The sequence below is a fragment of the Saccostrea cucullata genome, unplaced genomic scaffold, assembly GCF_032062105.1.
Source record: "Saccostrea cucullata isolate Sc308-1 unplaced genomic scaffold, CSIRO_AGI_Scuc_v1 ctg978, whole genome shotgun sequence".
Classification (NCBI taxonomy): domain Eukaryota; kingdom Metazoa; phylum Mollusca; class Bivalvia; order Ostreida; family Ostreidae; genus Saccostrea; species Saccostrea cuccullata.
This window is the reverse complement of record NW_026940388.1, coordinates 54,162-78,772: the sequence shown is the minus strand read 5'-3', so window position 1 is coordinate 78,772 and position 24,611 is coordinate 54,162. Positions and strand designations below refer to the sequence as shown.

At 32.9% G+C, this 24,611-nt stretch overlaps 1 protein-coding gene across 1 annotated transcript in view; it reads left to right on the top strand.

The window, feature by feature from the left end:
• LOC134255325 (uncharacterized) overlaps positions 1-24,611 on the top strand; it is a gene marked incomplete at its 3' end in the record, with an annotated part of 92,696 nt that overhangs the window by 13,997 nt on the left and 54,088 nt on the right. Inside the window, exons 4-22 of the mRNA XM_062737847.1 lie at positions 729-861; positions 3,585-3,645; positions 4,557-4,663; positions 6,443-6,525; positions 7,851-7,909; positions 8,213-8,334; positions 9,806-9,896; positions 10,091-10,202; positions 10,569-10,743; positions 11,220-11,304; positions 11,643-11,851; positions 14,239-14,357; positions 14,993-15,219; positions 17,313-17,413; positions 19,454-19,612; positions 20,213-20,355; positions 20,615-20,685; positions 21,486-21,652; positions 23,722-23,888. Coding sequence (XP_062593831.1) covers positions 729-861; positions 3,585-3,645; positions 4,557-4,663; positions 6,443-6,525; positions 7,851-7,909; positions 8,213-8,334; positions 9,806-9,896; positions 10,091-10,202; positions 10,569-10,743; positions 11,220-11,304; positions 11,643-11,851; positions 14,239-14,357; positions 14,993-15,219; positions 17,313-17,413; positions 19,454-19,612; positions 20,213-20,355; positions 20,615-20,685; positions 21,486-21,652; positions 23,722-23,888 — 2,391 coding nt within the window. The remainder of the gene's footprint in view (positions 1-728; positions 862-3,584; positions 3,646-4,556; positions 4,664-6,442; positions 6,526-7,850; positions 7,910-8,212; positions 8,335-9,805; positions 9,897-10,090; positions 10,203-10,568; positions 10,744-11,219; positions 11,305-11,642; positions 11,852-14,238; positions 14,358-14,992; positions 15,220-17,312; positions 17,414-19,453; positions 19,613-20,212; positions 20,356-20,614; positions 20,686-21,485; positions 21,653-23,721; positions 23,889-24,611) is intronic.

Sequence of the window (24,611 nt, the reverse complement as noted above, 5' to 3'; positions counted from 1 at the left end):
CAAAATGATATGTTCTACCGTGTTGAAAAAAATTTCGCATGTAGAGATCTAAATGTATGATTTACTCATGTACGTACATGTAATTATGATATTGAAAAAATGGATGAAACTTGCGTGTATGTTGACGATATTGAGCAAACTTGGGTGTGTACATACTATTATAATGTTATCAATAGAGGATTATCTTCTTAAAATTCCGTTACCATGGAATAATCCCTATTTAAGAAAATAAAGCACGAATGTGATCTGCATGTCATATCTAACATGGATGTGACTTGCATGTCACATCTTGTGGCCTATTTTGTTTTGATGTGCCATCTTTTCGCTAACTTTTTCATGAAGTTTTCAATGTCTTGTCTTACAGATACTTTTTCTAGTCAGTTTTGGGGAATCAGACATTATCATATTTTTACGTAACTGCTAATCAAAGCTTTTGAATCTGATCCCCTTCTTGTTTGTTAAGTTGTTCACATTTATACCGTCATTTTAATAAATGACATTATTCATCTCTATGAAAGTGTTTTATTGGACTTATACAAAATTAGCAAAAACAAGCTGCAATGAGTTTGCATATAAGCATAAGAATACGTAAATAAAATCAAGGTATTGCAAAAGATAAAATATTGATAAAAGGTCACATTAAGGACAGAAACCATATAATTTACTTATAACTGCTAAATGTACAAAGTAGTAACACTACGGAGACTTGATTTTTTTTTATAAAATAGGTTTTCCTTTGTAATATCCACACGAGGAGTAGTGAACCATGTGTTTCATCCAAAAGGAGAAGAGGAAGAAGTGGTGGCCATCAAGAAAAACCTTGCTTCTGTATTTGCATCCAAACTCCATGAAGCAGGAGAGGTAAGGAAAGAACTTAATTTAGAGTTATAATTGATAAATTCATTATCAATGTATTGTCAATTTCAATCATTTTTATACAACATTTTAACTCTTCTGAAGAGCAGTAGAGCATATGTCATAACATTAAATTGTCCATCCATCTGTCTAGTTGTTTGTTTCTCGGTAAACAGTTTTTTAAAGCTCCACCTCCTACATTTTTGATTTGATTTCAATATAACTTGGCACATAAGTAGACGATATGTACAGTTAGGTACATAAATCTCCACATCAATTTTGATCTTGATGAACATTGTTTCTGTTGTAACTGAAATAGGAATTTCTTTGATATACTTTCAAAATGCTACTCCTCCTTTATTTTTAGTCAAATTTTAATGCAACACGTTACGCATAGATGTAGACTTCACTTAAGATACATAATAAGATACATAAGTTGGGTATTGATGAGATATGTTGCCATGATTACTAATTATAGAAATTTCTGTGAAATACTTTCAAAAAACTCCTCCTCCAAATGTTTCGTTCTGATTTGAATATATGTATAACTTAGCACACAGGTAGATTTCACCAAGATATATTTTTCTACATACAATGAATGGTCTTACTTTGGTTTAAAAAAAATACACAATTCGGTAATTTTTTCAAATGCAACTTTTGCCTATAGCTACTCCTCAAATTTCACTTCAACCTAGCTGGCACACAAGTAGACTTACATTAAGATAAATAATTCTTTATTTTGCTGTTGCAAACTTTCAAAATCAAGTGCAACTTTTATTTTACTTTTTTCTCTAGAAATATGCAAAAAAGAAGAGCTACAGTCTCAGCATAGACTTTTTGTTATGTTCCTCTATTAACATATTAGGGGCATATGGTGTTTTTCATGTCAATCTTCAGTCCTTCGGTCATTCCATTCATCCGTCTCCTTCCTGCCTTCCATCAAAATTTGTGTTTTGCATAGTTTTAGACAAACCATAATAAATATTTTTATTAACTTCAATTTATTGTCAATATTGTGACGCGGCTCGAAACGTCAACAAAGTTTGGGTTCGGATATTTAAAGAGCCAAATGCGTAATGTAGCGTAACCTCCTCAGTTTGAAGAATTCACAAAAGAAATCCAGAATACTAAGACACTATGAAGTTTATTAAAATATAAAGATGATTTGGAATTGTTGATAAAACAAGGAAATGAATAATATATAAATTCAAACACCATTAAACTATTTGTTACCCTAATATTATTAAAGAAAATTACTGGTGAAATTTTTGTATAACTCTGGAAATAAATTGTGGTGAATCGACGCCACCAACAATTATCACCAATACTCTTCTTTAGAACAGCTCTGGTGAATAAACACCTACAACAGCTTTCTATAATCCGGTCTTATCACCTGTAACTCGGTGTAGAAACATCACCAGTACTAATAAGTTAATTCCTATTTAATAAGGATTACTTTTCAAGAATTCTATAAGCGCATCCCCCCTGTATATAATCCACATTTCACCTAAATTTACCAATGAAATGACTGTATAACAATATTAAATTTGCAAGATTTTGCACTAACACAATTTAGGGTGAGAATTTATCAAGTATGTCATTTTTAGCTCTACTGTTCAGAGACCAGAAGAGCTTATGCGATAGTAATGCGTCCGTAGTCCGTCCGTCTGTCTGTCTGTCTGTCTGTCCGTATGTCTGTCTGTAAACAATTTTTCAAAATGCTACTCCTGCTACAGTTTTGGTCCGATTTCAATATAACTTGGCACACAAGTAGACTATACAAAGATACATAAATCTGTGCATCGGTTTTTGATTTCGATGAACGGTGTTGCCATGGTTACTAGAAATAGAAATTTCTTTGAAATTCTTCCAAAATGCTACTCTTCCTACAGTTCTGGTCCGACGTCAATATAACTTGGCACACAAGTAGACTACACTAAGATACATAATCCTGTGCAACGGTTTTTGATTTCGATGAAAGGTATTGCCAGGGTTACTAAAAATAGAAATTTATGTGAAATTCTCTCAAAATGCTACTCCTCCTACAGGTTTGGTCCGATTCCAATATAACTTGACATACAAGTAGACTACACTAAGATACATAATTCTATACATCGGTCTTTGATTTCGATGAACTGTGTTACCATGGTTATTAAAGAATAGAAATTTCTGTGAAATTCTTTCAAAATGCTACTCCTCCTACAGATTTGGTCTGATTTCAATATAACTTGGCAACAAGTAGACTATACTTAGATACATAATTCTGTGCATCGGTTTTTATTTCGATGAGCGGTAAGGATCATTTTTCTATTTATTGCTGTTTTAAAGTTTCAAGTCCCAACTGCTACTTTTCTCTTCCCTTGTTTTAAGTATACACCAGTAGAGCTACAGTTTCGACAGAAACTTCTGGTTTGGCATAGCCTTCCCGATGATCTATTTATTGTGTATAATCAGTTTTTAAAGAAAATGTTGCAGATATTCTTGCGGAACTTCAGCTACTTGTATTACAAATGTTCATGTTTCATCATTTATGAGCCATAGACAATTAAGGCATTCAGCTATGTCCTATGGATAGTTCTCATCTGAGTATTTATATTTAAAAAGATTTTTTTTTTCACTTGTTCTCTCTATATATGTACAAGTTTTATATGAACGCAAGAAACCAAGCAAGTTGACCAGCATTTGATAACTTTTTATCTTGATATGATCAGTCATTTTTTCTTCTGTAGGTGCCCGGTGAAAACAGGGATGGTGTTTTTATTTACCATGTTTCTGAGGATGGAAATGAAGGTCTGTTTTAAATAAAAATGAAATAAGTGAATTACTAAAGTATGGTTGAATATATAATAATCTGATAATCCATTAGACCTTTTTATTACAGTGATTTTGAGAATTAAAAAAAAAAAAAAAAAAAAAAAAAAAGTCAGTTATTTTTTTCATAAAAAAATTAATAATTCATCTTTATATTTTACACATGTATTTAAGTTTTAATACCAACAACAACTAGTATTTGCTGCTCAAAATGGTTTTTACTCTCAGAGCAAGCAGGCCGATTAAAAGGTATTTTTATTGGTTTTACTCCCTTATAATTAGACTGGTCCTTCGGATGAGACCGTATAAACTGAGGTCCCGTGTAGCAGTAGGTGCTGGCACGAAAAAGATCATTTCCTGCTCGATTGCCCTAGGTACCGAGTATAGGAGAAAATTTGCAGCTCTCCACTTACAAGTGTTGGCGTCTCCGAATGGGTGAAATATTTTCTAGAAGGACTTTAACCAATACACAACCAACCAACCTTATATTAGATCCACAATGATGCACACTCTGGTCATTTTATCCGCACATTGCAAACCCTATATACACATGTATATACTAGTAGATGTCAAAAAATTCTAACGTCCCAATAATCAGGCAACATGGTGGCTAAGGCACAGCAACAACTTTAATTGAAAAATATTGCATTAGTAAAACATTTATTTGCAATTCTAAGGCATGGATTGTAAATTATCATTTGCATCTTTATAAAGTGAACAAACATGATTTCACGAGTGATGTATACCGCAGGTAATTAAAATTCTGTTTTTGAGGACAAGCCAAATCTAAGTTGTTCAGTTATTCTGCTTATTCTCTTTTTTCACTGCTTGACAATTAAGGCAACAAAAGGAATACGGGTAAATATTTTGCTTTTCAATATTTTATATAGGAGAACATAATGCAACATATGCAGTGATGCCAGTTAAAAATGGAGTAGAGTTCAAAAAAAGAAGACTTAACCATCCTGTGAAAAATGCCAAGGCCTCATATCAAAAGGTAAATCAGTTGTTTAATAAAATAAGATTCACAAAGATATGTTCTTGTCTGTGACACAAAATTGAACACTAGTGCATTTCTATTTTTTTTAGATATATTTTTCTCAATGGATTTTGGTATTCAAATTTTTAAATTTAAAGTGTAAAAAAAAGAATGTTTCAAGACACTTAGCAGCAATTTAACTTAATTTATATAATATTTTAAAACCAAGTCTTGTTAAAAATGTATTGTGCTGACGAATGACATTTACCAACCTATCACAAAATGAAATGCATAGGCTAAATATAAATTTAGCATATACTATTTATTTACATGTATACATGTAATATATAACTATGAAAAAATAGAGTAGTGTGCAAGTTGCTCGTGTAGGTAGTTTTATGAATATCAGGTTGAATAAGATATTGCACAAAAACTTAAGTCTGCTGAATATACTCATCGTCAATAGAAACGCAACACCATAATTTAAGGGGGCCGACTATAGTTTCCATTGCGCAATATTTCGCGCATCATAGTAAAATGAAGCGTATTTACTGTTTTAATGCAACTTTTTTCGCTTAATTATTGAAATTAAACAAAATTAAGAAATTATAGGTATAGAAATGTAATTACAATTTGATATAACTTATTTTTAACCGATTTTGCAATTGATAGGTAGGTTGACGTCGTTGCAGTGTGTTTTTGACGTTATGATAATCTGTAGCTCTTAAAGAAAGGGATAATAATAATATTATTAAAGAAAAAGTAATAAACATACGCTCTTGAAATTTAAAACATAGAAATTTGAGAATATCTCTAATATTTTTATTATGTTTTTATGTGAATCCATTGTGTACGCCATATTTTGTAATACTCTATAAAAATAGTAAAATTTGCAAATTTTTTGCATTTTGAGATGTCCCCTCTGGTAGAATTTTGTGTTTCTTACATATATTGTATAATATAGTATTACACATCAAATATTATAATTTGAACAAAATGTCTATTGTAGTATTTGTATAATTTGCTTTAAAGTGATAAAATTTGGCATTTCCCTATATAATCCTATAGTAAATGTACCTGTATTTTGAGACGGTCCCCCAAAATACCTGGACGGTAGACCTCCCCCAAACTTTGCATGTACACTGAAGTTAATGTAAGTTATATATGGTATAAAAATGAAGAGTTTCGCTATTGTAGATTTCACGCAAAAAAACTATAGTCGGCCCCCTTAAGGGTGAAAATTATGTACGGGATATAACTATGTACAAAAAAAGTTAGGACATCTTTTACTTTGCCAAATCAGTTATTTAACGGTTGAATGATTTTCATTTCATTACCGGAAGTTAATTTTTAGCCCCCTGAACAGAAATCGAAAATTAGCATTTTTTAATAAAATTATTGACTTTTTGGGTACATACTGTATACAGTGTTATTTTCGCCCCGTCTTATTTTCGTCCTTTAACACATGCAAACAATTTTGCCCCATTTTAAATTCGCCCAGTAATAGTTTTAAAAAGAAATTATACTGTATTCTTTGATATCGCCCCGTTTTAAATTCGCCCAAATGAGGGTAGGGCGAAAGGGGCGAAAATTGAACGGGGGCGAAAATTTCCCTTTATACAGAAGTTTATCCCGTACATAATTTTCACCCCTTAAATTAGGGTGTTGCGTTTCTATTGACGGTGAGTATATGAAATAAACTGGTTATGTGGGATGAAAACTTTCTCCACCACCTTGAATTGACTGTAAAATCCGACGAGCTTTGATTTTGGTCATATTTAACTTGCTATTTTTCAGACAATGACTTACCATGCATACCTTGGAACCATTCATAGTGTCCTTATTGAGGAAAACTTTACATCTCCCAAGACACCTCCAGAGTAAGAGAAGACTGAACATTTAAGAGACAGATCATAATCCATTTTTAAAACATCTGAGCCAAACTCTCAAAAGAACTTTTTTGATCCCAAGTCTGTCCCTGTGTAAACTTTTTATTTTCAATTTCTTCTCAAGAAATACAAATCCAATATCAACAAAACTTGCCACAAAGTATCCTTGAGTTTTTAAATGACCTGACCATTAAGATTTTCCAATAACATTTTCATCTGGTGTCTGTCTTCTGTCTGTTCAAGCGCCCATGGTGCAGTGGTCAGAGCGTCTGCTCTAGAGTCGCGAAGTAAGGAGTTGAGCCTAACGTCTCTGGTTCAAATCCCTCTATGGGACATGGAGACCGTTCCTTTGGTTAAGACCGTATAAACCGAGGTCCTGTGTCGCAGTAGGTGCTGGCACGAAAAAATTCCATTCCTGCTCAATGGCCCTGAGTGCCGAGTATTGGAGAAAATCTGAAGCTCTCCACCGGCAAGTGGTGAAGTCTCCATATGAGTGAAAAATTCTCAAGAAGGACGTTAAAAAATTTTCAATCAATCTGTCTGTTCGTCTGTAAACTTCTCATTTTTCACTTTTTCTCAAGAGCACATGGGCTAATTATGGCCAAACTTACCAAACATCACATTTCTACTGAATTGGATTCAAATTTATTCAAATGAAGGACCAAATCCTCTTTCATGAGGTCATAATTTAGAATTTGTGAAAATTTGGTGTCGTCGATCTTTCAAAAATCTTCTCAAGAGCCATTGGGCCAGTAATTTTCTTCTATGAAACTTCCATTGCATTGTGTAGATTCAAGTTAATTCAGATCATGATCCCTGGGAGTAAGTGTGGCACAACAATGGGGGATCAAAATATAACATAGGAATATACATAGGGAAAAAGCGATCAGGTGAGTGATGTGGTTCTTGGGTCTCTTGTTTAATCAGAATGATCCATTCCAAACTTAATATAAGGCATACCCTTGTGCGAATGATGCATTAATGGATACAAACTACCAGACTTGCTGTGCATTTCGATTTTTGGATTAGTGACCAGTTTAAGGACAAATCTGCAAGCACTATCTGGACTAAACTTGCTGCATAAATGTTTGGTCTATGGATGCTCAGAACTGTAATATTGGTTGACTCTGGGACTTTTCCTTAAATGAAGATTGTGTTCTTTGAGCTCTATGAAATGCCGGTGACTTATGTTTATGAGAGACGTTGATGCTATAATGTCATAATTCCCTTGGTATGAAAATGTTTAATAGTTAACTGATGACTGTTGTCCACATGCCTTTTTTCATTTTAAACTGCTGATTCTTTTGTAATTTTAGCTTTGATCCTTTTTATGGAATGAGAAAAGTAAAGTCTGTAAATGAATTCAGTACAGAAGGTAATTTAATTCTCTATAATTATGAAAGCATTAAGAAATGATAGAGATTCTATATGAATCTAAAATTGTAAGCAGCTCAAACAATCATGTATAATATAGTAAATTATATTATGCATTAGAACTCGGTGTGAATTTCCTTAGATCGTTTTACATTATTCACGTTTAAATATGTATCATTTTGTAAATAATATTGAAGTAATTGAAATTACACATCATATAGAGGATATACAAAACTAAAGTATGCAAAATATGAGTTTAACAGTATTCAACCAATGATTCTCAAAAATTTCTATAAAAACACAGAGTACCCAGAAATGTCATATACTAGCCAAGGAAGGCTTAGTTTCCTAACAAGACACATTGACAAGAAAGAATGGATTAAGCCTAGTGATGTATTATTAATGGCTTCAATACGTATTGGCACCGTAAGTTTTTTTTAGCCTAATGCTCAAGAATTCTTTTTCATCTTAATTATCTTTTAAAGTGAACTAATGTAAAGTTTGTGAAGTTTGTGAAGTTTAAGCAGTATAATTTTTCCTTTTGGCAGGCCATAGCTCTGCCAACATTTTAAGGTCATCTGAGTTACTCATGAACTTTGTCCTCATACATTATACATGTACATAAGTCATAAACTTTTGATCATATTTAGCTTTGTACGAGGATTGTTCGAAAAACTCGTGGACTCCCATCATTTTTTTTTTATGTAAGGTGATAATATCCAAAGTTGGTACCGTTCACGGTAGCTCAGTTGGTAGGGCGCTCGCTCCGTGATCGGGAGGTCGTGAGTTCGTATCTCGGCGGCGACTGACCTAGTCGTTAAAAGTGGTAGCAACTGTTCCTTCGCAATGCGCTCGGCACTTTGAAGTGAAAGTTGCAGGTCCTTCGGATGAGACCTTAAAAACCGAGGCCCCGTGTCAGCGGCAGGCATTGGCACGATAAAGATCCCTCACTGCTCAATGGCGCCTGAGTGCCGAGTAAAAGTCAAAATTTGAAGCCCTTCACCAGGATTAGGTAACGTCTCCATATGAGTGAAAAATTCTCGAGAGGGACGTTAAATAGTATACAATCAATCAATCAATCCAAAGTTGGTATAGTATTTTTGAGAAATTTTTGACGCTATAGGTGTTGACGTTACGTTGATAAGTGTGCATCACGTGTAGGAAACATGTTGATTTTAAAATGAAATAAAATTATTTCTGTTGAATGTAATAAAACTTAAAAGACCAACAAAACAAATATTTTTTAAAATATTGCATTGTGCTTATTTTAATTTTTTTTAAAGTATTATAGCGAAGATTGACAGCGTCCACGAATTTTTCGAACAACCCTCCTATATGGAACTGTGTCATCAATTCTGCTAAATAGTATTAATGGCTGAAAGGAGCATGAAAATTTTGATTTTCATAGAGTGTTCCTACCTGGAGCTTGAGGAGGGGACAGGAACTGACTTAATGTAACGTCGGAAATATACTTTTGCATGAGAATTTGATACCGTATGACATAAGTGATGCAATGTACATGGAATTGAAAATCATTAATGTATTTGGCTGTATATGTGTATTGAACTCGAGCGTATATAGCTTTGGTTTATTGGATTTTTCTTTATTCAGTTTATGTAAGTGCTGGTTGCAGGATAAAGTATATAATTATTGAAGTGTAGAGCAAAGGTAGTCCATATTCGAAGGGAATTTATTCATGTCAGACCAATTCAATCCTTGAGTATGTGTAAATGTATAAACATTATGAATAATTTTCGTCGAGGTCTGGAAATATATGAACAGTAGAAGTTTAAAATGATGTATAAATGAAATATGTAGAACAACTTTTCACAAAGTTATTGAAAGTCAAAGTAGTATCAGATATTTTGGATCACCCTGTATAAATATTGTTTTTCAGGTAAAACGCACAAACAAACATTTGAATATATCCGAATGTAGAAAACATATCATTACAAACCTGACTTGTATAGAAAATCAGCCTGAACAAGGTATGAAGATTCTTCTTACCATTCTTACTTTAAATAAGAAATATGCTATTTACATTGTACATGTATATCAAAACTGAAAAATTATTAAAAAAAATATCTTTTATAGTATAATATGAGCATCTATATATGCCACCGAATCCCAAACATTATTCCTATATTTATAATTAAATAATATTTTTAATAAATATTTAAAGGTTCTCCAATCAGTGGATTCTGTTTTCGGAACATTGTGAATCAACTTTTGGAGTTGCCAGATGAAGAAGTAGTAAAAATAGCTGAATTCTACTTTACGGTTTTGCCACCATCGTAAGTTTAATTTTCAAAGGATCAATTTGTAATTAAAATGTATGTAGGAATGATATAAAGTAAACTAACTGTAATAACTCGTTCTGTTATGAAGTACCTTTTGACATAACATAGCCATTCCATAGTCTCAGCAAAGTTTCTAGGTGACACTTTATGATAAAAAAAGGCTCATTTGAGTCTCATCTCAGGTGAAACCAATAAACTTTGTGGTCTGTAAAGAAAGACTGAATATCTTAAGGGTGACATTTGTCAGGATATATCTGCATATGTATCTTAATGTCATTGTTATAATTCATCTTATAAGGAAACACACGGCAAAACAGTGCTTTTGATTTGTGTATTGATTGTTTTATTCCCAAATCCTAGGATTTTTAAGTACAGAAAAGCTACAGAGAATATGGTTGATGCTTTTGGAACAATGAACACAGAATTGTCTGAGAGATTACTGGCAGAGAAAGTTCTACTGAGTCCCACTCCTGATCACGATCTTGTCAGTAGAGTTTTGACTCATGTTGCAATCAAGGATAAAGCTCCATCTGAGGTATATAAAATGATAGAATAGGAACTTTGTATACAGAAGATCAGTAAAACAGCTTAATACACTTGCTAATCACATTGGCAGCCTACATTATCACCCTGTTAACACATGTTCAGTCAATACATGAGTTGTGATAACTTTAATAAACATAATAGATTCATTATTATTTACATATTACTTGCAATACATGAGTTGTACATACAGAGGTCTCTCTCTCTCTCCTTAATAAACTATATATCAGCAAAAATTTTATTAACAGTTGCATTGCGTTGGCTGTCTTAAAATAGTGTGAAAAAATTTTCTTTCTTGTTGCTATTAGGCATGTTGTATTATGTAAGAATTGATGCTCAAGACCCAAATACTAGTACTGCATTCAATTAAAATTAACACTTCAATGTGCTTCATTGTAAAAAGATATTGCTAAAATTATGTTTAAAGAGAATACAATTTGCAATTGTTAATTATCTTCATTTATACAGCTTATGCTGAAAACATTAGAAGATGCAGTTTTTCATCAAGAGAAATTCCCAACAGAATTTTACATCAATGAGACACTCGGTCAATGTATGTTGGCTCTAGGAGCTGTATGTGACAAATTATTCAAAGTGGGAAGAAGAGAGGAAGCCCAAAAAATCATAATTTTTTTTCATGGAAAGCTGGGATTGCATGGTTAGAATTTTAAAAATTATAACTGTTTTACTGTAATAAGTTTTGATGCTAAATACAATATTGCTGCAGAAATGTTAGATAACACATGTGCATTTGTGCATTGTCTTCTATGGTCGGCAATGCCATTCTGAAGGGCAATAAAATGCATATGAAGGAGTATTCTGAAAGCTATATATGTTTATACATTCTTGGTCATTTCCAATGCCTTGCCAATTTGCTGTTTCAAATTCCAGACCCTTGGGAATACAGGCAAAGAAGATCTTTAATGACATTCAAAGAAATGGAGGATTATGATTATCAAAAAGTGATCCTACTGGAGACTCTAGGGAATGCCAGGCTGGATGAATCCTATGACTACATTCTGTCTCATATCAACAGCACGAACTCACCGTGGATAAAGAGGGCTGGGTGTCATGCTCTCCGAAGTTATCATCATGACCATGTAATTGCGTCCGTCGTAGATTGTAGATATTATTTTTGCAACAATTATCATTGTTTTTTATCTCAGTCTTGGTAATACATGTAACTAGTATATACTTATTTATTTTTTATTGAGTTTACTCAGGTTACGTATTGCTATCTGTTTTCGTTTTTGTCGTTCGTTGTGCCTTAACATTTGAACATTTTCAGCTTGTTTTCTGCAACTGCTTAACCAATTTCAACCAATTTTGGCATAAAGGATCAATGGGTCAAGGCAAACAAAAAACTGTGAATTTTATGGTACCTGCATCCCTGGGGCCTGAGGGATGGGGGAAAACCTCTAAAAATTAATGCAATCTTTAAAAATCTTCTTCTGTACTCCTGGACATTAAGCAGTCAAACTGTTTGATTGATTGTAATCAATATTTGATTCTTTACCAAAATTGTGAAATTTATGGTCCCTGGGTCAGGGGTTCTAGAGCTCAGGCGTAGCTAAATAGAGCGTATAGTGAAAATACGTGTACATTATTTCTTTCAAAATCGCCTTCTATATTCCTGAGCATTAAATAAACAAAGTAAAAAGTAATGTTGAACAAGGCTGCCTCTTCCAAAATTATTGTGAATTTCTTGGCCACATTTCATGGGTTCTTTGGTCTAGGGCGGGGCTATATAGATTTTATTTCTATTGATATTACAGCTCTATTGATTATATAGTGAAAATACATTTATTATTTAAAAACTCTCTTCTCTGTGCCAAGTTTTTATTAAATAAACTGACCAAGTACATATTTATGTTGAATAAGGTTGCCTCTTCCAAAATTGTGAATTTCATAGCCTTAGAATCAGGGGCTCTATTGATTATATAGTGAAAATTTTATTTATATAAAAACTTTCTCAACTGCTCCTGGGTATTAAACCAATGAACTAATGAGTATATACAAATTTATGATGAGGAAGGATGCTTCTTTCAAATCTGTGAATTTCAGGGCCCTGGATCAGGGGTTTATGTGTTAGGGCGGGGCTCTAATGATCACAATATAAGGTGAAAATGCATCGATTCTTTGAAAATCTTTTCCTCTGTTCGTTGGTATTACGCCAATGATCTAAGTGCATATTTATGATGAAGAAAGCTGCCTCCTCCAAAATGGTCAATTTCAAGGCCCCTTGGTGTGTGTGTGTGTGTGTGTGTGTGTGGAGGGGGGTGTACATAGTCTGAAAATGAATTAATGCTTTGAAATCTGCTCCGTGGTAATCAACGATTTATGAAAAATAAAATTTATGATAAATTTCAAGATTTTTGAAATATTTGGTCCAATTTCAGTGGTTCCTGTGGGGTGGGGTGCACAACTTGTTATAAAGTGGAAATGCCTTTTTTCTTTGTTATTCTGAGTATTTAGTAACCAAAGTATGCATGCTAAATGTATAGTTAGGATAAGCAATGGTGCCTCTTTCAAAATTATAAATTTTGATTTCATGGCCTCTTTTTTAAAACTCGGTCCAAACTCAATTGTTGGAAAATTGTTAAATGATACTCGGGTGACCTAAAAGGGCCATGGACCTTTTGTTTAAAACAGATTCTTCAATTGTATTAAATTTAACTATACAACCCACAGTTTTAAAACTTCTAGATATGGACATTATAAGGTTTGATGACCTTAGTCACTTGTGACCAATTGCTATTTGTTTTTAGCTCACCTGAGCCGTAGTCTCTTGTGAGCTTTTCGGTTATCTGTCGTAGTGGTAAATGTAAACTATTCACATTTTTATCTTCCTCTCAAGAACCACTGACCCAACTTCAAACAAACTTGCCACACCTGCACTATAGGGTAAAGGGGATTCAAATTTGTTTAAGGGATGGGCCATACCTTTTTCCAAGGGGGAGATAATTATGATTTATGAAAAACATGGGAGCATTTAAAATCTTCAACTCAAGAACCACTGTGCTTGAAAATATGCAACTTGTGTGATTTAACTTTGTTAAAATTATGACCCTTAGGGGTAGGGTCGGGCTACAATGGGCAAAGTTTTACAAGGAATACGTAAGAAAATACGTAACATTTTTCTTCTCAGGAATAGTACTGATTTTCTTGCTGAATTTCATCAGTAAAAGATAAATAATAAATGATAAGAAATGAATCTTAATTTTTTTTCTTTTATAGAAAGTTAAATCATAGCTTGATAAATCTACTATTTTTTCAATGAAGGGCACTGTAGCTCATTGTCCTTCTTCATTTTCAGACCAACTCATACCTACACATTGATTTTCATTTAAATGTCAAATAAAAACTACTAACACTAAAAAAGTAGCATTAATGGTTATGGTAGTTGGTCTCTTGTTTTTCAGTCATATAATTCTTGTCCAGTACTTACATTGAATTTTATTCAGTAAATAATTTTTTTTACTTCAAGGCTGCTGAGACCCTATTGCATTTAGCTTTGAATGATGAGGATCAGGCAGTACGATACGAAGCATCTCTTCTCTTTATGGCTCATCCCAAGGGAAAGGTGATTGCTCCAATAAATGCCAGGTATATTTAACCATCGTGATAATTTTCAAGTCACCTAAAAAACTAATCATTGAATATTTATTCAAAAAGAAAAGACAAAAAATGGGCAACAGTACTAGACGTACTAAATAGCGACAGACATTCACAAATCTCAGCACTTCCTTTATCTTTCTTGGCATATCATGAATTGCAAATGTAAGTAGAAAACAAAATTATTCAGTGATATGTAATGATAAAAAAAAAACTATTTTCTTATGCAGGCATAGTTTATATGCTACAGAGCGTGAACATGAAATACGCCAGCTGAGCAATTGCTATTTGTAACATCAACATTGACCATTTCTTAAAATATACCACCTCATTCAACATGCACAACTAAACTTTTTAATGCAAAAAATGCCTTGAGATTTGCAAAGTGTTCAACTTAGATTTGTAATATCCTTAAAAACAAAAGCCTTACTTTAAATCTGGCAGTGGCAATATTAGCTTGAATTAGCATTGACTATTAATTGTTGATATTTAATAGGATAAAAAAGGGTAAGGCAACGCTGGTGTAATAGCAATTTATCTAAATCTGAAAGAGAAGAAGATGTAGTGGTTCTTTTATTTACTTATTTTGTTAATTTGATAAATTTGAAAGCAAAGACTTTTTTCAGGGAAGAGACCAAGTTCGACAACACAACAAGTCTGGATGATCCATATAATGCAGGTGTGGATGTAATAGATCTTACAACTGGTCCCCAGCGAACTCGCAGAAGTGTGTGGGATGGAATTAGTTTTAGACTGGAAGTTCCAGAAGTGGACTGGAGAAAAGAACTTGGTACATCAGATATTGGTGCATCATTTGGAGTAATCATGTTCAATTCATTGGATGTAGCTATAGGTATGCAAAAATAAAAATGCTTACTTCTGTTTTAGAAATTAACACCATGAAGATTCAGATATGCAAAAGTTAAAAACCACAAATGATACTCCTAAAGATGCTCATTACCAAACTTTCTATGGATGCTAGATCTGACCTACATTTTCCTGATGATTGACCATAGACTCAAGTTTTTGGACCAAGTTCATTCTTTATGATAACTCGCCTACAGTACCTGGACTAAACCTTTATGGGCGATATATCTAAGGATGCACACTACTGTTCTTGCTTCAAATGCTTAATTTAACCTACATTTTCCTGATGAATAACTAAGTTAAAGTTTTTGGAACAATCATTCTTAAAGACAATTTAAACCCTATGCTTACTAATTTTGCACTTCATTGATGCTCGAGTTCCTTTAGATATGGGAATTTGACATATATTTTCTAGATGAGTGAACAGGTAGAAGTTTCTGGAGCAGGTCCAAGACCAAACAAGAGGCCCATGGGCCACATCGCTCACCTGAGCAATTGGCTAGGAAAAAGCACATATCAGATCAGTACTTGGGGGGGGGGGCTTAAATTTTAACCCCCAAGGGATCATGATTTGAACAAACTAGAATCTACACTACCTGAGAATGATTCCATAAAAATATAACTGAGCATGGATTTGAAGTACTTGAAAACAGGATTTTATAAGCTTTCCCTATATATTCCTATGTAAAACTTTGATCGGCCATTTTGGCCCCACCCTACCCTTGGAGGTCATGATTTGAACAAACTCGAATCTACACTACCTGAGGATAATTTCACATGAGTATCACCTTTAATGGCCATTTTTAAATTGAAAGATGTTTAAAGATTTTTCCTAAATATTCTTATGTAAAACTTTGATTGGACATTTTGGCCCCACCCTATTCCCAGGGGTCATGATTTGAACAAACTTGACTCTACACTATCTGAGGATGATTCCACATGAGTTTTATCTTTCCTGACCCAGTGGTTCTTGAGAAGAAGATTTTTAAAGATTTTTCCTATATATTCCTATGTAAAATTTTGATCGGCAATTTTGGCCCCACCCTAGCCCCGGGTGTCATGATTTGAACAAACTTGAATCTACACTACCTAAGGATGATTCCACATGAGTTTCATCTTTCCTGGCCCAGTGGTTCTTGAGTAGAAGATTTTAAAAGATTTTTCCAATATATTCCTATGTAAAATTTTGATTGGCCATTTTGGCCCCACCCTACCCCCGGGGGTCATGATTTGAATAAATTTGAATCTACACTACCTAAGGATAATTCGACATGAGTTTCATCTTTCCAGGCCCAGTGGTTCTTAAAAAGATTTTTAATGATTTTACCTATACAATCTTATGAAAACCTTGATCGGCCATTTTGGCTCCACCCTAGCCCCGGGGGTCATGATTTGAACAAACTTGAATCAATACTATCTGAGGTTAATTCCACATGAGTTTCATCTATCCTGGCCCAGTGGTTCTTGAGAAGAAGATTTTTTAAAAATCCCATTAATTTTTCTCTAATTCATAATTATCTCCCCTTGGAAAAGGGCATGACCCTTCATTTGGACAAACTTGAATCCCCTTTACCCAAGAATACTTTATAGCGAGTTTGGTTGAAATTGGCCCAGCGGTTCTTGAGAAGAAGTCGAAAATGTTAAAAGTTTACAGACAGGCGGACAGACAGACAGACGGACGCCGGACAAAATGTGTTCAGAAAAGCTCACTTGAGCCTTCGGCTCAGGTGAGCTAAAAACTAGATAAGTCCTACCTAAAGTAAACTTGCATGGAGGTTTGTCTTGACCCTTTGCAAAGGTTATTTTGGACAATATCATGATCACAGGATTAAGAAATTACGTTCATGTTTAGTCATATATTTTGTACTCAACACAAATGTTGCCCACAATCCAAGTTGTTTCTAACATCAACCAGTTACATCTTGACAAAAACTGAACATACAAATTTACAGTTCATTGTTTTAGCAGATGGGGAGAGTCTATTGGAAATAATATTAAGCTACACTATCTCTTTAGCTACCCAGCAATTACACAGCAGGGGTGTTAGTCGGAATATGACAGTTCTTGTTTTTTTTTTAGCTCCAATCCAAGGTCATCTGAAGGTCCGTGTTCATGATGAGGCATATGCCAGAGTACATGTTGGAATGTTTGGATATAATTTTGATTTCTTTGTTGCTAGAGTTTGTTTTAAAGGCGACTTTGAATATAACTTCAATATATTCCAGGTAATAAAACCTTTTTGTGTGCAATTTACATTTTATAATTATGAAAGAGAAATAGATCAATTGAATCTTAAAAAACACTCCAAAGCAACTGAACATATTGCATTGTCATTTTTCATGTACACGTAAAATTAATTTTTTGACCTTTATTTGTTCCTCTAGCCTTGTACTCATATAAACAGCTCTATATCGAACGTTTTCTTAATTAGAAAAATAGGTTGCTGCAGTTTGAACACGGCAAAGACTGCATGATCTTAAAGAAATTCGGCCAAAAAAATTCTACAAGAAATTTTGGTGGCAAACATTAACACAAAATATTGGAGCGTCATCTATTCTTTAGCTTTCTGTACATAAAAATGTTTAAAATTGAGTTCTTTTATGATAATTTTCTAAAGGGTAATCTTGCAAAGAGAGAGTTTTAGTCTGAACATTGATAACAAGATTGTACCTAGTAATTAAAATAGTAGGGAACATTTAAAACTTTGGGATTCCTCCTCTACCAGGGAAATCTAACACCTTCCTCTACCCCGGTCTTAGGGACAGCCTTTTGATTTGGTCTCCAAAGACAGTCTACTTTGAAATACAATAATCAAAGATATTAATAACAATTCATATTTTAATTAGTTATTTTGTGTGTGTATATTAAATAATAAATATTTTGTAGAAGAAAGATATATATATATATATAATTTGTAATTTAATTGAAAAATTAATTAATTTTCAGGGAAATGAAATGAAAAAAATTATCGACTTGGCTCTAAATTTTTCAAAGAAGCTGGGAAAAATTGTAAAGGGCATTAGAGCAGGTGTAGAGCTGTTCAAGGATTTGATATCTAACAAGCTCAGCATAAAGAAAATAGTTGATGATTTAGTTACTGCCATTACAATTATTCCAAAAAAGGCAAGTTAGTTTTGAACTATGTTGTACAGCGCTTTAGAGTAATTGCGTTTATTATATAAAGCGCTCTATAAATTTTGTATAATGATAATAATGCAAAAGTAATAAAATGCATGATTACTTGATCATAATAGTGTTCACAAAACTTTTCTGAGACACTAGCCAATTGGGCTTGTGGATTGGACATTTTTATTAGTCTAACATAATTCTTTATAGCCAAAAATTTAAAAAAAAAAAAACAATTTGTGTTTGTAAAACACCGATTCCCCCATATAGCAGCTCATGCAAAGGTTGAAGTTTTTCGACTGCAATTGGAAGTTCAAGGTCAAGAGATAAAGAATATTGGTACCACAAAAAGTCTCATCATAAGGAAAAACGTGAAATAAAAAAGGCCTGGCACCAATCACTTTAAAGTTAATGCAAAATATAAAGGTTTTCAAAAGTAGGTCAACCACAAAGGGCAATATCGAAGGATCCAAATGGATACAGCCAAGGAAAGGTTGTCACAAGAAATACACTTGTAAATTTGAAAGCCCTGGCATCTATTGTTCAAAGGGTATGAGCAAAGGTTTTTCAAGAATTGGTTAAAATACAAGGCCAAGGTGAAAATGTCAAAATTGTGATATCCAAGGGAAGGTCTTGTCAAAGAGAATTGACCTGTGAAACATAAATCCCTAGTACTGACTGTTAAAATGTTTAAAAGTCTATAGCATACTCAATGATCTAAAGGTCAAAAGTATTTTGTACCCATGAAAATTTCTTATCACAAGGAATATACAATGAAAGCCCAATCACCAAATGTTCAAGTTAATACCAATATTAAAGTTTGTTAAATTTTGCAAATATATAGAAAAAATCATGATCCCCTTAGTATGGTGGGACCACAAATTGTGATCAAAGATTTACATAGAAATATGTAATTCCTTTTTAAAAATAAAATTACTTACTAAAGCATTTTACCTTTGTAGAACAATTAGACAAAAATTTAACCGAAATCAATGATTCAAAGGAACATTGAGTACTTTCATTTGACAATTCTCTGATTAAGATGATACATTTGTGCCTTTATTCTAATCTTTCGTGTTTCTTTAATTGTACAGGTGGCATACTTGATTGACAATTCTACGAAAGCTCTGGCTTTAATTGGTCGCTATGACCCTGAAGACTTGCCCTCAGAATTTGCACCTACAATCAATTTTGTGCATAAAGTCTCAAAATTGTTTGGTGATATAAAAACCCATGTGATGGGATTTGTAAATGTAAGTTTCTGTTTTATTGTATATACTTGTCTATAATTCGGTTTTTGGGGAGTTAAAGTTTGATCCAAAACTCTATGCCCGACTTACAGGCGAGTCATAAAGAGATTGGTATTTTTCTTGACAGTGAAATGTAGCATTTTATATATATTTCCGACAATTAATGAAGAACAAAGTCAATTTGCGTATAATCATTTATGCATTCGAAGATTATACATTAAGGACAAGTATTTACCTACTTTTATAGTTTTTATCTTCAGTGTGCATTCCTTACTTGTTTAATGATGTAAAATTAAATATTGGCGTTATTTCGAAAAATATTAATGTAAACAAGCTGTAAACCTCAGTGCATTGATTTAAAATGTCAAACGAGTCTGGTTAAAAGTTGCACCGACTTATAAGCGGGTCAATGGCAAATCCCTCCAAATTAACCTAGTAAAAAATACAACCGACATAGGCGGACCGACTTATAGGTGAGTACATGTAATGAATGACTGTGAATATGTTTTAGTCATTGTAAAACCAAACTAAATCAAGTTCTAATTTACATGATGTACATAAGCTGTATAATTTTAGAAAAAGCATTTAACGTATCTTTTTCAGGCAGTAGAACAGACTATTAAAGTTCTTATCCCTCATCAAGCCAAAGTCATGTATGAGAGCATAAGAGATATTATTGAAGGATTCCCAAAGATAGTGTTAAACCCAAAAGCAGCAATTACAAGCATTGGAAAAGGAGTATTTTCGTAAGTTTTATGAAGAGGGAGGACATTTTGCATCATTTAAGCTGACTTGAAAAAACTTAAATTGATTTGAAGTAAATGAAGAGAAACTTCACCTTGTTGAGGTCATTTGGGCTATTTTATTTGAAAAATATGATTTTGATATCTTGAACAGTAAAATATGCATTTTGTGCACATTATTTCTTGAATATATTAGGGAAAACATCTAAAATATTTCAAATATGCATACATTCATTTTGTATTATATTTCTATTCTGTGTAGAATTTATCAGGCCTTTATGATTTTATTGCAACAAAAGCAGAAAATAGAAGAGGCTTGTTTTTTCCTTAGAGGTAATGTATAAGTTTTAGCCATTCCAAGCTTTAATCTCTCCTGCATTTATTTATTGATTGATTGTTTATTGTTTAAGTCCCCCTCGAGAATTTTTCACTCTTATGTCACCGTTTGCCGGTGAAGGGCTTCAAATTTAGACCTATACTCGGCACTCAGAGCCATTGAGCAGTGAGGGTTCTTTATCGTGCCAACGCCAACCGTGACACGGAACCTACGTTTTTAAAGTAATATCCCAAAGACCCGTGACCCGTATTCTATATATTTACAAGTTACATGTTGAATTGGAAATTTATAAGAACACTATTAAAGAAAGAAATTCGGACCGCTATGAAATACGTCCGGTCTATCGGGTATACTCGGGTGAAGTGCGATTTACATAATTGAACGAATTAATTATGCTAATAAATTACGACAATCAGGAAATCGTACATTGTTTCATTCTCTCAAAATGGCGTAACTATACTTGATAAAGAATAATCAAAGAAAAATAATATATATATATATATATATATATATATATATATATATATATATATATATATATATATATAGTAACTCAAGCTTGTTGTACAGTGTATATGGATAGAATAAGAAATAGTAACTGAAAAGTATTGTGGTACAAGGTTGAAAATATTGCATATCAAAGAATACATGTCAGTTTCCGGGAGTGCTAATAATAATTGTTTTCTACTTTTAACACTTGTACTTTTAAATAGTGGTCTTGTTTTGTTCTCTTTTTTTAGATGAAAAACCTTATCGGTTTAAGTGCTAATTTAAAAACTGATCTTGTTTTTTTTAGATGATAAGCCTTATTGGTTTGATATTCAAACGTTGCTGAATGAATACAAGCCTTTGGCTGATAAAGTATTTTCCAGTTTAAAAAGTGCTGGAGACAGATGGATCAGTGAGGATATAGAAGATTCGCAAGATAGGGTTAAAACATTTACAAATGGCAGAATGACACTGGTTAGTTTTCCCATTATAGTTAAACTTATAAAACGACATCATTGACTCACATGTCATTTAACCTGCCTCATTATAATATACGCTTTCCCACCGGTTTCTTTGTCAAACTGTCCATGAAATATTGCTTGTCTAGATCTGGAATATATTTTTTTCTGTCTTATAAGCATTAGAGTGCCTCGGGCTTAAACCAGCTGAATCAGTATTTCTAGATCAAACGTCAAAATTCAGAAAAGATCAAACTGATCTTTGTTTAAAATCCTAAGAGTATATTTTGTCTGTCATTGGATCAGAGTGATTCATACTCCTCCAAATGAATGTTCTTTTGCATGCATTGTGTGAACCATACGAAAGGTCGCATCTGTCTGTGTGTAAACTTTTCACATTTTGTCTTATTCTCAAGAACCACTGGGCCTTTTTCAAGCATATCTTAAGGGGATTCAAATTTGTTCAAAAGGCCACGCCTCCTTCCAAGGGGAGATAATCAAGAGTTAGTGAAAAATTAAAAGCGACTTTAAAAATGTTCCTCTATAGAACCAATGAGCCAAATAAGTTTAAAACTTTCTTGGGTCTGCTCTCAGGTTGTGTAAATCGAAGTTTTGTTCCAATCATTACCCTGGGCCACAATGGGCTATCAAAGTTATGCATAGGAATACATTAAGGTAATTCCATCCTCCTATGTCATAGGTTTTGGAAAAAACTGTTAGTAATTTAAATTCATACGTACCCAATAGAACAATGTCTTCTGGAAGAATGTTTTTCAATAGGTGTAATAATAAATATTGTTAAGTAGAAGAATTTCAAAATTGTATATTTTATTCATTTCAACAATTATTTAATCTTATAAAAATGTTTACAAGGGCAATTACTCCATCTCAGGTATCTTCATTCAAATTTTGCTTATTGTACTTCTAATGTAAATTACGAAATATCCCTGATTTTCACAATTCAAAATTATCTTATAAGTAGCAAGTATTTAGGAACTTTTAACATAAAAAATATGCATTTGAAACAGGTTTGACCTAATTTTTATAATACTGTTTACAAAAAATGTACGATTTTCTTTATGTTGTCATATACATCTGTTAATATATGATTTCCATCTTAAATAATATGCCGACCTATATATTTTTTGCAGTAATCTGTAAATTTAAGCTATATTCAATGAAAATAAATGCAGTTTTCATACTTTGAACCATTAATATTGTGAGGGTGGAAAGACCTTAAGGAAAATCCTTTTTTAAAATTCTTCTCAAGAACAAGAAAATTTTGATTGGGTAAGGCCTTATTAGGCAATTTAATACAGGAACACCCTTCGGTAGTGTAGATTTAAATTTAATCAAACTAGAGGTACTGTGAGCTAACTTACAATACAATAGCTTACATACACTTGCGGCATTTTTTTTTATCAAAGGGCCCTTTCAATTATTGTATATGTTGCCTTAAACTTGCCAAAAATAAATAACTTTGAAAAATTTCATATCTACGGGTCATTAATAATCTTTCAGTGAAATATGGATAGCAGTACTAGTGTTTCTCCATCGGAAAATAATATACCTGTTATTAATTTTACACTTTTTAATGCATTAGTTACCTTGAACGTGCTGTGTTCTACACAGTGTAAAAGTTCAAGTTTGTTCAAATATTTACAAGAAGGGTGGGATGTAGCCACAATAGAAAATCCAAGTTTTTACTTAGAAATATAAAGAACAAAATCTTATATTTTTCCCGAAGCCATGATTAGAAACATTAGTAGAAAAGTATCCTCAGTTAGTATTCATTCAAGTTTGCTTATATCATGAATACCGGGGGATCCTGTTAGTTAAAACTTTTCAAAAATGAATTATTCTACTTTTCCTTAACCAAAGTGCTCAAGTTGTGATGTGACTCATGGGCCTCTTGTAAAGTATATGCCATATTTTGTTGCCATGTGTGGTTATCAGTCTGTTGAAATTTTCTAGCTATGTTTTCCTTGAAAACGTATTTACAGTGTTTCTGAGATCTGATACATCTGTGTTTGCATTTGGAGTCTATTCTAGTAAAATGAATGTTTTCACAATGTATAATTACAGAAAGATGTGAAACAAGAGGCAGTTCATACACTAGAAAGTATTCAAGCAACGCTGATGAACCCTTTCAATGATTTAATAGGATTGGCTGATAACTTTGTTAGGCAGTATAAGAACCTTTTTGGACTGGTTCACGACATCAAAGATGCATATACCACTCTGAAGAATGGGTACTTACCGAATTCTTTTCTTTTTTAGTATAATTGAAAAAAATTAATATCATTTTTATATGAATTTTCCAGGTTGTTTTTTAAAATAAGAATATTATCCTCTTATGAGTGTTGTAGACATATATTATTTCTACACGGTCATATTTCAGCGCATTTTTATTTTCTCTTAAGTTCGAAGTACAAAATACTGCTGAATTATAGCATCTAAAACTGTAAAATGTACAACCAGTGATGCCTCAAGTTAAAATGAAGTTTTACAACTGCCAATTGCAACCATATTGTTAACTGCTTTCTTCTAAAAGTACTTTAATGAACTACCTTAAATAAAGTTCATGGAAAGTACTTTCATCAGTTTAGATGATATTTAACATTCATTCAAATTTTTTCTAGTGTGTACTGTTTTCAAACAATATAATATTAATTTACTTACCTGGTCATTGGTCATTTGCAAAATTATTTTGTTAAAGCACATTCTGATTGCACACACAAGTACTCTGAAGTTGACATCAAAGAGATGCTTGAGTTTCTGATTGACAATATCTATGTGGTTTTCCAACAATCTATTGGAATTCCCATGGGTACCAATTGCGCTCCATTGTTAGCGGACCTATTTTTATATTCATATGAAGCAGAATTTTTGTAAAATCTTATGCGTGAAAAGAAGAAATCACTTGCTGTGGCCTTCAACTCGACATTTAGATACATCGACGAAGTATTGTCAAT